General features: G+C 42.2%; 1 protein-coding gene across 1 annotated transcript; it reads right to left on the bottom strand.

The window, feature by feature from the left end:
• Positions 1-1,207: 1,207 nt before the first annotated feature.
• On the bottom strand, positions 1,208-15,419 carry LOC139370423 (zinc finger protein Aiolos-like). Its single transcript, XM_071109893.1, has 8 exons — positions 15,300-15,419; positions 14,500-14,564; positions 14,153-14,311; positions 6,882-7,262; positions 6,253-6,420; positions 5,200-5,316; positions 4,084-4,203; positions 1,208-2,496 (listed from the first exon to the last, which is right to left on the bottom strand). The coding sequence occupies exons 2-8, from the start codon at positions 14,549-14,551 to the stop codon at positions 1,829-1,831; spliced, it is 1,665 nt and encodes a 554-aa protein (XP_070965994.1). The 5' UTR covers positions 14,552-14,564; positions 15,300-15,419; the 3' UTR covers positions 1,208-1,828.
• Between the last annotated feature and the right edge of the window lie 1,852 nt (positions 15,420-17,271).

The following is a 17,271-nucleotide window of genomic DNA, read 5'->3' as shown; positions in this document are numbered from 1 at the left end:
TGTCCCTGGTCTGTCTGATATGTGGCTGGCTCGTCAACTTATTGCCTGCTTACTGTTACGACTAGGGAGTCTGATTAGTCTAGCTATATATATGTACATATCTACCTCAATGACCTCGTTCTTACCTCTGCACAATGACTCGGAACTGGTACCCCGTGTAAATATCCAAGTTATCATTACTCATTGTGTATTTATTCCTTGTGTTATTATTTTTGTATTTTTCTATAATTTCTAAATTTTTCTCTATGTGTTTTTGGGAAAGCCTGTAAGTAAGCATTTCACTGTTAGTCTACACCTGTTGTTATGAGGTATGTGAGTTACTGGTGTGACTGACTGATACTCAGGTGAAAGTGGACATAAGCAGTTTTGATTGGTTTGAGAATTTCTTATCTGGATTGGGGTAGGCAAGTTCTTTCCTAAGGAACCTTCTGCCCTTTGGGAATTGCTTACTGTGTGCCAGACTTCTAGTTTCATATTGAGTTGAACTGAAGACGTATAGCGTAGCAGGAGAGCAAGACTATTGACTGGGTGACGAACCACAGTAGTGACCTGCTTTAGCCACAAAAGCAGAATGAAATCTATCAGTGAATCACACCAGCCTCTGGATTGGACAATGAATCTCAAAATCCCATAATGTGATTGGAATATTCCCCCCAAATCAAAACAAGCGTGTTTTTACATTTTGTAAAACATTTCCCTCCTGCCATATCTTTAGCCAACTTTTACATGCAAGCACAGTTCCCCATTAAAGTCAAACTGTATGTACAGTGTGAAACATTGGTATTAATGAAAGATAATCAAGCAGCAATAAATTACAATTCCTACTATCAATCCTACATGCTCTTTATTAATGACTGTCTACTTGTGCAATAAGCAGAGCCACAGAACATGTCTACAAAGCAGTCTCTCACAGCACGTGTTCATAGCACATCTCCTTAACTTCTGGGAGCGCTAGATAAATACTGTAAGTTGAAATCCAGGACAGAGAAACAGTTTGACTTTGAGGAGTTGTGAAGAGGGGAGTGTATTGTGAAGTGCTGTCTTTCTTTGAAGCTGTGAACTTCTCAAACCACAGCCTAAAACGAGACACATGACCTTTGAGATCATAAGGATAGTTTTTTGTTTTGCACATAGACTATTAAGAAGACATATTTTTTCTGTAGTGACACTTGCTACTTCTTTCACAAGGTACAGTCCACACATTAGCTTTAATTCTCTTTTTTTATTTTCGAACCTCAGCACAGTTAACAGGAAAACAAATGTACAGCAGAGTCTGTCAGTCAGCTTACAGTGAACGTAAAATGTACTCAGTACTATGTCCTACTACTACTGCTGTACATACAGAGGACATTTGGACATACTGTAGTTTATCACATCCTAAAAGCAGCAGGCATGGCAAAGGTAATGCCAAATATTGACTGCCTATTACCACTTCTATTGACACTATTGACACTTCTGTTGAATAGTAATCAAAAATAAAATAAACAATATATATATTTAAGTTATTCCGTGGCTTAGTGAAGCAGAATAAAATGTAGTCCCACATAAAACATACATTTCCATCATTTTAGATGGAAAAATAAACTCTATAAAACATTTTAAATGCTACTTTACTGAAATGCTACATTTCTTTGTGTTTGTGTGTGGTAATACTGGTGCTAATTAAAAACAAAAAGGAAAGCCCCTGAGATACTTTTTTGTGTATGTAATGTAAATACACAATTCATGTGTGTAAGTGTATAAATGTGTATGCATAATTCCGTTTAGGAGTCTGACTACATGTATGGGTGTATGTGTGTGTGTGTTCACGTGCACATGTGTGTCTACACTACTTCATCTCCAGGCGGTGCTCGCCGCGTGCAATGTGTGAGGAGAACTCGTAGCGGTCCCGGCTGCGATGGCCACATACATTGCACTCCAGTGGGTCACGGAAGCCATGGCAGCCCATGTGGATGGTGAACATGACGTAATCCAGAAACCACACCCTGCAGTGACCGCAGGGGTACACCGCCCCCGCTCCTGTACCTACCCCAACCCCTACCTCCCCCTCGCTCCTTACCACCCTCAGAGACTCTAGGGGTGGCATGGGGAGCGCGTGGGCCTGGGTATGGGGGTGTGAGAGGCTGTTGTGGGGACTGGGCCCCAGCAAGTGCCCCAGGTTGTAGATGAGAGGCTGGGAGAGCTGGGCCCGATCGGTGTGGAGTGAGTCCATGCTAGGGTGGCCCTGGCTGGGCCGGGGCAGGTAGGCGAGACCGGTGCTCTGCTGCTGCTCCAGCTTGTGACCATTGGTGAGGGCCAGGGGGCTCATGTCAGCGCGGCTCAGGGGGATGGGGTAGGCCCTGTGGGGGGAGGCAGAGTCAGGGTCATGGCCTGTGTAGAGGGGCTGGTGGATGTGTTGGTTCTCGGATCCTGGGGAGGTGAGGGGAGGGTGCATGACGTCAGAGCGGTGGATCAGCTCCCTTTTGAAGCTCAGGTCCAGACACATGCCGTTGTCCCCTGGATCACCCACACAGAGAGAGACACCTCAGCACTCACTCACTCAGCACTGTGCAGGTGGGGCAACTAACCCAGAGACAAAAATACATCAACTGTATATCTCTCTATATTTATACATATGGCCATATATATACATATATCTCTATATAAATAGCTCTGCAGTAACCATTTCGCAGACAGAAAAGAGCCAGAGACGTGCAGTGGAGAGGGAGCCACAAGATAGCCAACTCCACTAACTATAAGGAGCTTCAGCAGCAAAAGAGCAAGCTCGGTCACACTTGAAGAAAAAAAGCACATTCTGTACAATTGAAATCTTGATAGCTCGTACAATAGAGAACTAGCAGGCAGACGCTGACCCTGTAGATAAACGAGCTTCTTACCACAGAACGAACACTAAGAGGGCGTGACAGGACAGAGAAGCTGTGTCCCAAACGTCACCCTGTTCTCTATATGGTGCATTATGGAATAGGGTACCATTTGGTGAACTACAGGGAATAGGGTGCCATTTAGGACTCAGCCACAGAGACGAGGAGGAGACGAAGAGGCCTCTCAGTCTCCACTGCTGCAGCTGCTGTTCCACCACAAGAGGAGACGGAGGCATCTGCTCACGTTTCGCGCTCTCGCCTGTTTTCAACCCTGTGGTCGAACACACCACCTCTCTTTTCCTCCTGTGGTCGTTATATTGCAAGATTTCAGTTCATTTGTCAGGGTGATGGGTGATAGGAGGATCTCTTTAGGCCAGACGCTTGCTGTTTCTTTGCAGTGACTCGAATTCTGAAACTAAACAGTTTATGATAAGCGGAGACGCTTGACAAGAAAGTGTGACCTGGGTATAGGAAATGGATACAACGCCTTAGGGTTTGGGAAGTCAACATGATGACAAATCACTAATTTACTGAAACTGACGGTTTTCAAACACTCAGCAGTAGTAGTAGTGTAGAAGTTTCAATGAAGCACTACAACTTGGATGTTTATACTTGTCAGTTTGTGTGTGAGAGAGTTCCAGTGTGCAAAGGGCACATCTCCCACGATTGCTTCATGTTATTGGCATTCTATTCCTATGCGTGGTTAACCATACCCACCTAACATATACATCAGGCAGGGAAATTAGGGCAGTGGTCTACCACCCTATGGCGCGGTGCAGCAGATGAGGCTGCCGTTCTGGCCAAAATTCCTGCTTGGCAAGCAAAGCAAGGGGGGACAGGAGAACTGCATAGATAGAGAGGCAAATAGACAGATAGAGAGAGAGACAGCGAAAGAGACAGACAGACAGACATGTAGCTTAGACAGACAACGATATGATACACTTAAAACTTACATTTGTTTAAATTAAATGCAACTGACAGTAAACACTAATAAAATAATAGCAGCAGCAGCAGCAACAATTAATCAAATTGCTATTGAATTACCAAATGAACAATTTCTCAAAAGAGTAAGCAACCATCTAGTCACAAAGTCTAGTCACAAAGTAATCATCATTTTGTTTGAATGAACGCCCACACTCGCCCATGCCTAGTTAACCCTACCAAGGTGACAACCTGCGAGACAGTTGAACTGTAAGTGAGGAATGAGTCAGACTGGTCTTACCAGTGAACTTCTGTGGCATAGAGCTCTTGCGTTTGGCTACGTTGCTCGCCAACCTGTCCAGTAGCAGAGCGCGCTCCGTGCCCATGTGAGTAGTCCTGGACACGTGGGTGTCCTCACCGGCTGAGAGATACACAGAGAGAGAGAGAGAGGTCTCTTAGCAGTACAGAGGTACAGTAAGGACAGAGTGTGTGCTTTCTGTCCCCTGTGCTGCAACTGTCCACTGCCTCGAGCATTTGAGGTTGTGAAATTCTCTTTTTATTTTACAGGGCTAACAAACAAAATTACTTTAAAATGAAACTCACCCTAGGAGAAACCAATGAAAATTTGATCGCAGCCAAGATAACAAAGCCCGTGACCTCACTTCCTGGTGTTTTGCCTCATCAACTAGTGAGGCCTGCAGGAGGAAGACCGCAGGTCGAGGATGTGCTTCCTCACCACACGCTATCTATCTGCCGTTCTTACGACATTCAACCGACCACAAAACAACAGAGTATTGTTTGTGTCGCAACCGTCTTGGCTGTCCACCATGGCAGGCAAACAGACTTCTGGGGGGTGTGCAGTCAGATCACGACACAGACATTTGTCCTACATCTCTTCTGACTGACTTCCCCTCTGGTGTCCTTACATCACAACGTCTCCCACAGCAACAGCCACAACCTATTTAGCTCTAATGGTGAGCTAACTTACGACCATGAACTCAATGGAATGAAGCTACACAACTCTGCAGCTAGCAAATTTGTATGTATGTATGTGTGTGTGCACAAATGTGTGAGTAGATAACAGAATGTGCACACATCTGAGTGTAAGTGAGTGCCTGTGAATGTTGTATGTGTGTGTGTGTGTGTGCGTGTGTGTGTGTGTGTGTGTGTGTGTGTGTGTGTGTGTGTGTGTGTGTGTGTGTGTGTGTGTGTGTGTGTGTGTGTGTGTGTGTGTGTGTGTGTGTGTGTGTGTGTGTGTGTGTGTGTGTGTGTGTGTGTGTGTGTGTGTGTGTGTGTGTGATTGCATGAGTAAAGTGTGTATGTCTAAAGTGCGTTTGTGTAAGTGTGTATGTGTGTGGTGTCTGAAGTGTGTGTGTGTGTAACAGAGGGTATGTAGGAGTGTCCCGGGGCCTCTCACCTCTCTCAGCATTGCCTTTGTTCTGGATGTACACATGGCACCTCTCTCGGTGCTCTTCAAGGGAGCTGCGCTGCTTGTAACTGCGACCGCAGTGGTTGCACTTGTAGGGCTTCTCTACTGTGAGAAAAGAGTTTCAGTTAAAACTACAAACTCCCACTTCAAACCATCATACACTTTGCTTACTGAGGCTGTTGTTAAATAATGGGGCAACTACGATCTCTGCAAGAATCTCCTAGATTTTTTGTTGTTTTATCTCACCCCCTTTTTCTCCCTATTTTCTAAAATCTTGTCTCATCGCCTCAACTCCCCAACGGGCTAGGGAGGCGAAGGTGGAGTCATGCGTCCTCCGAAACATGACCCGCCAAACCGCGCTCCTTAACACCCGCCTGCTAAACCCGAAAGCCTGCCGCACCAATGTGTCAGAGGAAACACTGTTCAACTGGCAACCGGGGTCAGCCCGCAGGCACCCGGCCCGCCACAAGAAGTCGCTAGAGCGCGATGAGCCAAGTAAAGCCCCACCGGCCAAACCCTCCCCTAACCCGGACAACGCAGGGCCAATTGTGCTCCGTCCTCACACCCTAAATTCCCAATCTGGCCCTCAAACCATCACGGTCACCTAATAATCCCCAGTTTACGATTGGCTCATTCACCCCCCTCCTCTCCCCTGTAACTATTCCCCAGGTCGTTGCTGTAAATGAGGACGTGTTCTCAGTCAACTTACCTGGTAAAATAACGGTAAAATAAAAAATAAATAAATATGGGACTCAGTGGCACAGCCCGGGAAATGAACCTGGGTCTGTGCCACTCGGGAGGCCTCAAGAACCTCTTTAAATGAGCGTCACTGACAGCCCCAACGTGAAGTGGTATATCTAAATAACTGTGTGCAGACAGGTTATAAGTACCTACGTGTGTGTGTGTTTGCATGTGTACACATATATTTTGTGTGTGAGTAAGTGCGAACAGGTGGAAAATACCTGAGTTTGTGTTATTATAATATGCATGTGTGGTCATACATATGTAAACGCAGGTGGCACACAGATGGTGGATAGGTACTTGAGTGAGTGCGCAGGTGTCCGCTGAGGGCGTCTCGTCTGCGGCAGGCGTAGCTGCACATAGGGCACTTGAAGGGCTTCTCCCCGGAGTGCAGTTTGATGTGGCGAAGCAGGTTTCCCTTCTGGGTGAAGGAGGCACCACACTGGCTGCAGTGGAATGGACGTTCACCTAGGTGTAGGAAAAAACAGAGGGATCCTATGTCATGGAGAAACTCTGTCAACACTGCCAAGACTTACTGATACAGTAGTTATGTAGCATATAGTTGAGCTACTGAGGTATGTTTACTGGTATGTATTACTCAGTAGTACTGTGACTAAATAGAAGTAACACTTGGTTTGTTCCACATGTCTAATAAAGCAGACCATTGAGTGAAGTGTGATTACTGTGTTATAGCAGATGTTGAAATGGCATTTTATCAGTACTAGGGCAAGAAATGTAGAGTACATGTAAAGTCAAATGTGTCCATTCAAAGTGTAACGCATGAGTCACTGTACATATTGAAACGCAAATATTTTAAATCAAACACCTTGATCTACTAAGTTTATCAAAGCCACAATGCCACAGTGTTATATAACAAAAAACACCATTATTTAAGGCCAGGGTTGGTTTGGCTGTGTTACTCTGCTCACCGGTGTGGCTTCGCTTGTGCACGAGCAGCACATTGATGCTGACGCAGGACAGGCCACAGATGTCACAGTTGAGCTTGCCTGCTGCCTGGCTGCGGGGTACTGCTGCGTACAACGAGGAGTTGGTGTGGGCGTCCTGCGGGCCTGTGCTCTCATACTTTACATAATCTGCCAGAGACAGGTCCTGTGGTTCGTTAAGGGTTTCTCCCTCTTCCTCCCCTTCCCCCTCTTCTTCTCCTTCGTCTTCCTCATCCCTTTCCTTCTCATCTTCTTCTTCCTCTTCTTCATAAAGGTAATTGTCTCGTTCACCTTCTTCTTCACTCTTGGGGTACTGATCGTCATTGTCGTCATACTCTTCCCTCTCAGTTTTCACGGGAACCCCATCTAGGAAGGAGGGGAAAGAGAGGGTTAAATATATTTCCCTCCTTGGTTATTTGACTTCATGAGCACCTGGAGCTAATTGCATAAAACTAGTTGTGACTGGTCTATGGTGGTAAAACAACATAAAAATATATATATTTTGGGGACTAGTCTTATTTCAGCTGACCGGTTTCATAAACAGACTGACTGACTTTAAAGGGGCAATCAGCAGTTGCTACATTCATTTTTGGACTTATAAATTAATTATATGTGCACATTGATTCTTGAAGAATATAACTTGCAAATGCCTCATGAGCTTAGTTCAACTGTCGTAGCCCATCAAAACCCAAAATATAAGCTTGTTTAACTCCAATGTTTGTAAACAAAGAACATGTAACAAACACTGTATAGCCTCAAAACATGGTTAAAACTATAATTTTGATATCATGGATGGTCAATTCTTGCATCCATAGCTCTGCCTACGAATTTGAGAGTGGTTACATTTCTCCAGCCCCATCCCTCTGCTTTTTTTTTTGACGGTCTATGTTGTAAAACCTATCTAATGATTCTACATGCAATTTTCTGCAAATATGGACATAAAAAAAGCTTCCCAGCTAACACACAGCATTCTGAGAACCAGAGGTTTCATAGAGCTTGGTGAGAGCATGGTCTGTCCTATGGTTATTTTACACACAACCTTCCCACAACTTTCTGGGAATGGTGCAAGATAGTTGCTTGGCTTTGGAACATTCTCAGCACATTTAAGAAACTTGACAAAAAATAATAATAATACAATTCTTGGTGTTTCATTTCCTTAACAGAATGTTTCCTAAAAGGTCAAACATGGTTACATTTTATTTCAATGTTAGTAATGTTCTAGGAACCTTCTCAAATTGTTGAGAGAATGTTAAGAAACAACTTTCTGGCCTCCCGGGTGGCGCAGTGTTTAAGGGCGCTGTACTGCAGTGCCAGCTGTGCCACCAGAGACTCTGGGCCCAGGCTCTGTTGTAACTGGCCGTGACCGGGAGGTCCGTGGGGCGACGCACAATTGGCCTAGCGTCGTCAGGGTTAGGGAGGGTTTGGCCGGTAGGGATATTCTTGTCTCATCGCGCACCAGCGACTCCTGTGGCGGGCAGGGCGCAGTGCACGCCAACCAAGGTTGCCAGGTGTTTCCTCCAACACATTGGTGCGGCTGGCTTCCGGGTTGGATGCGCGCTGTGTTAAGAAGCAGTGCGGCTTGGTTGGGTTGTGTATCGGAGGACGCATGACTTTCAACCTTTGTCTCTCCCAAGCCCGTACGGGAGTTGTAGCGATGAGACAAGATTGTAGCTACTAACAATTGGATACCACGAAATTGGGGAGAAAAAGGGGTAAAATGTTTATTTTATTTTTTTAAAGAAAGAAAAAATAAACAACTTTCTTCTTCAGGAATTTCATTACTTCAATATAACGTTTCCTACATGGTTCCATTTAACCCTCCTGCTGTGTTCCGGTCGAATTGGACCGATTTATACGTTTTCTCTCTGAAAATTGTAGTTCATTTAATCTAATTGTCATAAGGTTCGATGACTTTGTCCACACAGGGCATCTGAACACAATTATTTTTTATATAACATTTTGGCTGTTTTATTTAACTTTTGGACACTGGTGGTGTTCTTGGCCAAAAATGACCAGTCATTACAAATGAATGGGTGAGACTACAATTAGTGTATAAAATTGAGTTCAGGCACATGCCCATTCATCAAATGCCCATTCATCAAATGGACACACTTCCTCTCCCAGACCCCCACATGCATGTGTGTTTAAGCGCACACACACACACACACACACACACACACACACACACACACACACACACACACACACACACACACACACACACACACACACACACACACCTCACTCCCCTTCTTGGCTTCCATGGCAATCCCCATGGGAACCTTTCCCCAATATAATCTTCCCCCACGGGAACCACACCTGTTGGCATTCTCACAAACAATTGAAACATTGTTTCAATAATATATATAACTTTTCTCACAACTCTGGTATATAAAGCTTTTTTGAGGCCTTGCTCACAATTCATTCTGTGGCAGCACAATGACCAAATGATATACTGTATGTGAGGCTCTGGATCATATCTTTGATCATGACACTGTTGAGGAGAGAGGCCAGGAAACTGACAATGAAGATGCATTAGAGGAGGAAGTGTCAGAAGTTGAAGACACCACAGAATATGATCCAGACCAAGAGACAACCAGTGGTGAGAAAGAGGGCCCTGCTGAGGTTGTTGTTACATTCCAGTCAAAGAATCTTCCTCCCCACCTGAGAGGAGAGGTCGGCTGTCGGCTGAAAATGTTATCAGAATGACCCCAGGGCCAACGAGATACGCCATACCCCGGGTTGATGACATAAAATCCTGTCACTATTTAAACATTTGAAATTGTTTCAAAACAAATGTCCTTGTTAAACTTTGACACAAAGTAGTCTGTGATAAATAGCACCATATGTTTAATCTGAGTATTTGCTATAGTCAAAATAATCCATACATTATGCTTTTTTTTTTACTAAAAAACAAGTTGTATGAGCTCAGGTCAAATAAGTCTACAGGCCATAAATAGCAAATAGAAGTTCAAAACTTATAATGTTCACAAGAACTTAAGTTGATAAAAAGATCTAACACAACATTAGATGATAATATATGTATTATTGTGAATTTATAATCAGCTATAATGGGGTGGTCATTTTGGACCGGGAACACAGAATTAATTAACATGAAACGAACACAACAGGAAGGTTAAAGTAATGTTCTCAAATTGTTCCAAGAATATTAAGAAACAATGTTCTTCTGTGGGAATTTCAGTACTTCAGCAATTATGTTTCCTACCGTTTTCCTCATGGTTCTATTTAAAAACATGTTCTCAAATTGTTCCCGAGAACCAAAATGTTGTAACGTTCAGAGAACGTTCTAAGAATGTTATTTAAAAACATACATTCTGTTTTCAGAACGTGAAGAAAACGTTCCATAAAAAACACAAGAACGTTCAGAGATTTACATTTACATTTCGTCCTCAGCATCCACAAAACTCTCTTTATCCTCTATCTTGTTAATGGTGTTCAGGTGTGTTGGCCGTGCCCACTAATTGGCCACACCTGATCTTAATGAGTGCTTGCATGACATGCTAGCTCCATCCTGGTGGTGCAGTGGACTAGTTTCATGGATAGAGAACAGAAGATTATAGGTTCAAATCTCACTCATGGTGTGTCACAATAAAAAATAAACGTATTTGCATAATTATTGCTTAAGGAAATGGATTTTCATGTGTCCTATCTGTACTTGGATTTCAAAAAAGTTAACCCACAATAAGCTAGCAGTGTTAATGAAACATTTTGTGAAATGTTTAAGGAAGTTATTAAAACACCTACAAATAACCTATCATTTCCATTCTCAGAGCTTTAATAAAAGATCCCATGAAAACCTTCAAGGAACCAGAGTAAAACATTCTCATAAACTCAGTGCAACTTAAAAATAAAACATTCTCATAACGTTAAAAAAACGTTCAGTTTTACCGGTCAGGAAACATATGGCTTCGTTCCCACAACAAATATTAAACCAAACATATACAGTAACAGTCAAAAGTTTGGACACACCTACTCATTCAGTGATTTAAAAAAAATGTGTTTTACTTTTACGATTTTCTACATTGTAGAATAATAGTGAAGACATCAAAACTATGAAATAACACATGGAATCATGTAGTAACCAAAAAAGTGTTAAACAAATCAAAATATATTTTACATTCTTCAAATTAGCCATGACAACTTTGCACACTCTTGGCATTCTCTCAACCAGCTTCACCTGGAATGCTTATAAAACAGTCTTGAAGGAATTCCCACATATACTGAGCACTTGTTGGCTGCTTTTCCTTCTCTCATGCAGTCCAACTCCTCCCAAACAACCTCAATTGGGTCTGGGTGATTGTGGAGGCCAGGTTATCTGATTCCGTACTCCATCATTCTCCTTTTTTGTCAAATAGCCCTTACACAGCCTGGAGGTGTGTTTTGGGTCATTGTCCTGTTGAAAAACAAATGATAGTCCCACTAAGCGCCAACAAGATAGGATGGTGTATCACTGCAGAATGTTGAGGTAGCCATGCTGGTTAAGTGTGCCTTAAATTATAAATAAATCACCAACAGTGTCACCATCACACCACCTTCTCCATGCTTCACGGTGGGAATCACACATCATCCGTTCACCTACTCCGCGTCTCACAAAGACAATGCGGTTGGAACCAAAAATCTCAAATTTGTACTCATCAGACCAAAGGACAGATTTTCACCGGTCTAATATCTATTGCAGTCTCCTCTGAACAGTTGATGTTGAGATGTGCCTGTTACTTGAATTTTTTGGGGGGCTGCTGTTAACTCTAATGAACGTATCTTCTGCAGCAGAGGTAACTCTGGGTGTTCCTTTCCTGTGGCGGTCCTCATGAGAGCCAGTTTCATCATAGCACTTGATGGTTATTGTGACTGCACTTGAAGAAACTTTCAAAGTTTGTGAAATGTTCCGCATTGACTGATCTTCATGTATTAAAGTAATGATGAACTGTTTGCTTATTTGAGCTGTTCTTGCCATAATATGGACTTGGTCTTTACCACCCATACCTTGTCAAAGCCCAACTGATTTGCTCAAACACATTAAGACGGAAAGAGATTCCACAAATTAACTTTGAACAAGGCACACCTGTTAATTGAAATGCATTCCAGGTAACTACATCATGAAGCTGGTTGAGAGAATGCCAAGAGTGTGCAATGCTGTCATCAAGGCAAAGGGTGGCTACTTTTAATATTTTTTAACACTTTTTTGGCTACTACATGATTCCATATGTGTTAGCTCATTGTTTTGATGTCTTCACTATTATTCTACAATGTAGAAAATAGTAAAAAAATTAAGAAAAACCCTTGAATGAGTAGGTGTGTCCAAACTTTTTACTGGTACTGTACATTCCCACAACTTCCAAGGCACCAAATGTGCTAGCTTGGTTAGCAGAGCTCCACAGGGCCAATCATCAGACAGAAACTTATACAAGGCTTTGTGACATCTCCACTTCTACATTTGTAGAATATTTTAATATATTGATACTAGCACATCTCCTAGTGTGGTTAGGCTAATTTAGGACAAGGCAGAGTGTCAGAGAAATATTTAGGAGATGTTTTCTGAGATAACAGCAAGGCATTTCCTTTCAATGCTCAGAAACCAGAACCAGGGCAGAACAAAGCGGCATAGAGAAACCTCTCAGTCAACGTTGAAGAAAAGAAAACAACAACCACGCTTCATCTTCTTCTGAACATATAGATTGAGAGCATAGCCCTCCCCAAAAGTGTAGCATTGCCTTTCAAGTTAGAAGTGTTTACCCCAAACCACGCAAGTGTGCACCCCAAGTCCTAAAAGTGCATAACTCAAGCCCAGCAAATGTACAACAATATAGGGCTGGACAATATATTGTGAACACCCACATACCGGTATGGATTTTTACAATTCCATATTTAAAGATATTTTTTATACAGTGCTAAATAACTTAAAAGTTCAACATATTGGACTACTTCACCCGTCAGTTTTGTCCTAGTTTGATCGCGAATAAAAGCGATCAGAATTTGTTGTCATTCTAGGGTCATGCACTACTCCTAAAACATATTTGGAACTTGTATTACTCAGAAACATAAAATACTGTCAAATGCCGCCAATCATCAAAATTGAGAAAAATATAGTGAAATTATATTTTGGCTGTATTGCCCAACCCCACACCAATAAGCCCAGCAAGAGTAGGCCTACACCCCAAGCATTGCAAGTTTAAGACCCAAACCCTACAAGTGTGTACCCAAACCCTGCAAGTGTGCACCTCATACCATACAAGTACATCTCAAGACCTGCAGAGTATAGGCTATCCCCCAAGTCCTACAGTCTATATATCCTACAACAGCAACTGTGTATACCTCAAGTCCTGGGCTCTGGCCTGCAATGCCTGCCCCCGCTGAGAGTCAAGTTATATTCCATCCAGAAACCACACTGTGGTCTCAGCGGTGGCTGATGTGCTGAAAAGCTGTGCTTCGTTGTCATGCAAAGCGCTCAGAGGTGCGATGGAAAATTTGCACAGTGAGAGAGGCCCCATATAGAGTCCAGGACCTGAGAGCAGTGAACCTCGGGGCACGCTTCAGTAGAAATTCAGAGTTATATGGTTACACCCGGACCGTGTAGCTGTGGCAAAAGACTAAAATAAGGAAGAGCAAGGCCTCCAGTAGTAGCTCCAGTAGACACCAAATCGGTAACACTTTATTTAAGGGGCCATAATAAACAATTTATAATGCATTTAAAAACACTTTACTCACCATTTCATTTATCATTGCTCCCACATCTGTAAATGTTAGTAAGTGAGTTATTCACACATGTATATATATTTCCTTACACATCCTGTGTTGTGTACCTATTATTTTACCAGGTACTGCAGGAATGTCCACCAATTGCATGCCCGTCTTTTTGTGAGATATTACACTGGTCACTCAAAACATTTATAAAGTACACATAAAATATTAATTGCGCTCACTTTAGATTAGGGACTGCAAAAATAAATGATGTATGCTTATGATTACCAATGATTAATACATGGCTTATAAATGTGGAAGTAATGATTAATAATGCCTTATTACCAGCAACTCCTCTAACTTGTAAAATGGAGTCAATGTCTGGTTAACACTTTGGTGGTCTTGGGCGTCTGACCCCCTTTGTTCCCAGCCTCTGTTAAGCCCAATGACTTGTTGCATATCATACCATAGGTCGGTTGAGTATTGAACGCAAGTGGGTAAACTAGTCAATACAGCATGGTTTTGGGACAATGTTCTCATCAACATGTGTTTCGTACCTGTCATTCCCTCGTTTCCTGTGGGTTCTGAGCACTCCATTCCACTCTCTGAGGTCTTCTCTGGGGCCTCCTCTTCCTCTCCCTGCCTCTCCACTGCCTCTTCTCCTCCCTCCGCCTCCTCTGTCTGTGACCTCTCATCTGTCACAGCGGTGCTAACGTCTGTGAAGAGACCATCACCATCTTAGTCTTTAATACGGAGCCTAACACACATCTCAAACCGTATATGTTATTTGGGCCACCATTGTTTTTGTAAGTCAACTTATGACCATTGCACTGCGCACAACATTGTTTTTGCAACAATATTAGCCTACGGTATGGAATATAAGTCTTGAAGTGAAAGTTCTTACCCATCGTTTCATATTGTGATGACTTCAGCTCTTGTTTTACCTCTGTGTTCATCTTCAATGATTCTCTGTGGAAATAAAACACAAAAGAAGCAGTTTGTCAATCAACCCATCACTGCAAAAGTTAACATTTACCTCAGAAAGTTCTAAATCAGTTATTATATGCAAAATAATAATCATTTAATTTGGCATATTCCCATGGAATTAGTGACGTTTCATTCAAGAAGCCATTAAGTAGGGCATACTCAATGCAATATGTATATAAATTCAAACATTTTTATGAAAATAACCGTGAAAACTACAAAACAATGTGTGGTAAATTGTTCATGCATGGTCCATTGCTCAACCCTACCAGTTCATTCAAATGAAGAAGAAAAAATATGAGCTCACTGAACATGCATTTCCTGCCAAATTGACGCAAATAGAAAACTGTGAAAGAGACGTCCAACTTCTACGGCAATGTAGCCATACTATTCTCCAGAATATTATTTTATTTTCAACAGAAAAAAACACCTTGCCATTGAAGTAGTTAATATATTTGACAAAGTTAAGCCCTATTTCTTACAGCACACCTACATCTGTTTTTGAGGATACATTAAAGCTAATAGTTGATGCTTAAAATAATATAAAACTCTCATTATCATAAGACTTTTAGAATTATAGCTAAATGCACCTATTTTCATGTTAACTATTCCGTTTTTTATACAGTAGTCTTATCTTCCTATTCCCATTTCCTATTAAAAATATGTTTAATTCAAGGAAGACAACAGCAGTTTTTCTCATCTCTTTTTAAAATGTCCTACCTGTAACGTGTGTATCTTCCTCCTGATACTGAAGCGCTCACGTCCAGTTTTAAATTCACCTGTCTCTCCCGCCGTTCAGATTCCCTTCTCCGCCACTGGATCGGCTCGCGGTATGGATATGCCAATGTTGACGTCATACGCTAAACTTTGGAGACCGTCTTAAAGGAACAGGCGGCTGATTTTTGACAAAAAGAAGCGATGAAAATAATTTGTAATTGTATAGGAAGACTAGACTGAAGACATTTTAAGAATGGAGGTGAAGTGAAACTGTTGAAGTGGTGAATATGCGTTATACATGTATGCATGGATTTATCATTATGATATGAATGATTACGATTGATCAAAACAGGATATTACAATATATGTTCAACGACGGGCTCCATATAATATACAAGTAATCCACCTTGTGGCCAAAGACTGCTACTACATCCTCTTTCCATTCAAAGTGCTTTTGTGCACGTATCCCTGCCAATTATTTAATAATTTGCCAGTAAGTCTATCCAGTGATTGTATGAATAGACCATGACCAAGCATGGTAATGCTGTCAGAAGAAAATGTTGTTTGGGTAAAGGATATTGATGCATTTATGTGAAGTGTTGTTGTCTACTGGTTCAAACAGCCTTTTGTTCTGTCTCCCACAGGTAACCTTTTGTTCTGTCTACCACAGGTAACCTTTTGTTCAGTCTACCACAGGTAACCTTTTGTTCTGTCTACCACAGGTAACTTTTTGTTCTGTCTACCACAGGTAACCTTTTGTTCAGTCTACCACAGGTAACCTTTTGTTCTGTCTACCACAGGTAACCTTTTGTTCTGTCTACCACAGGTAACCTTTTGTTCTGTCTACCACAGGTAACCTTTTGCTCTGTCTACCACAGGTAACCTTTTGTTCTGTCTACCACAGGTAACCTTTTGTTATGTCTACCACAGGTAACCTTTTGTTCTGTCTACCACAGGTAACCTTTTGTTCTGTCTACCACAGGTAACCTTTTGTTCTGTCTACCACAGGAAGCTTTTTGGTTATAACGGGATCATCGCTTTCTATAGCCTATACTGTGTGTGTGAATATGTGCTCATTAGAGCTGTGGCATTGGACATTTTGGACTAATACAGAGCAGCAAAAAGTGCTTTACTGCAGCTTGGGACAAGCAATCAAGTGTGTGTGTATTGTATGACACTGACTAACAGAATCACAATCGTATCTGGAAATTTGCTGTGAGGGCTGAAGCAGACCGCACATCACCGACTCACCCCCTTTCCCGGCCTCATTGCTAACTATCCACCAACTGACCCAGGCAGCACCTAATGCTGTATCCCTGTCTCTCTCTCTCTCACACGCGCGACACACACACACACACACACACACACACACACACACACACACACACACACACACACACACACACACACACACACACACACCTCACTCCAGTTGGCCTTATTATTTCACGAGAGATGGGAGACCAATAAACACCTCCACGGATGACACCTGTGGATTTCTCTACCACTGTTACAGTACAGGCGTATTCACTTAATCCAGTTATGTCTTGAACAAGATATTTGACATGCCAAAAGCAAACAGTTGAAGAAAGGTTTTATTGTACTATTTACAGAACGTGTTCCAATATTGTAATAGTTAGTTATTCATTACTTAATGGCCCCTATACCAATAGACTTGGATATAAATTACAAAAGGTATTACCAAAAAGCAATAATGATTCATGGGGATTTGTACTGAATATAAATGAGGCCCACTACATCAGCAAAGAGGACTACTGATGTAGTCCAAAATGAAAAATACTTACATTCACTGTGCCAGACTAGACTTTGATATCTTTCAGAACGCTGAGACATTTGTTGCATACCCCTGTCGTTTTCTGCTCTTTTATCAAGAGAGGAAGGAAGGAATCACATCGCTAACAACACGTACCACCCACCTGAGTGGTACTACACTGCCTAGTGAGGTTTGGCCCAT

The sequence above is a fragment of the Oncorhynchus clarkii genome, chromosome 17 (assembly GCF_045791955.1).
Source record: "Oncorhynchus clarkii lewisi isolate Uvic-CL-2024 chromosome 17, UVic_Ocla_1.0, whole genome shotgun sequence".
Classification (NCBI taxonomy): Eukaryota; Metazoa; Chordata; class Actinopteri; order Salmoniformes; family Salmonidae; genus Oncorhynchus; species Oncorhynchus clarkii.
This window is presented reverse-complemented; position numbering and strand designations above follow the sequence as displayed.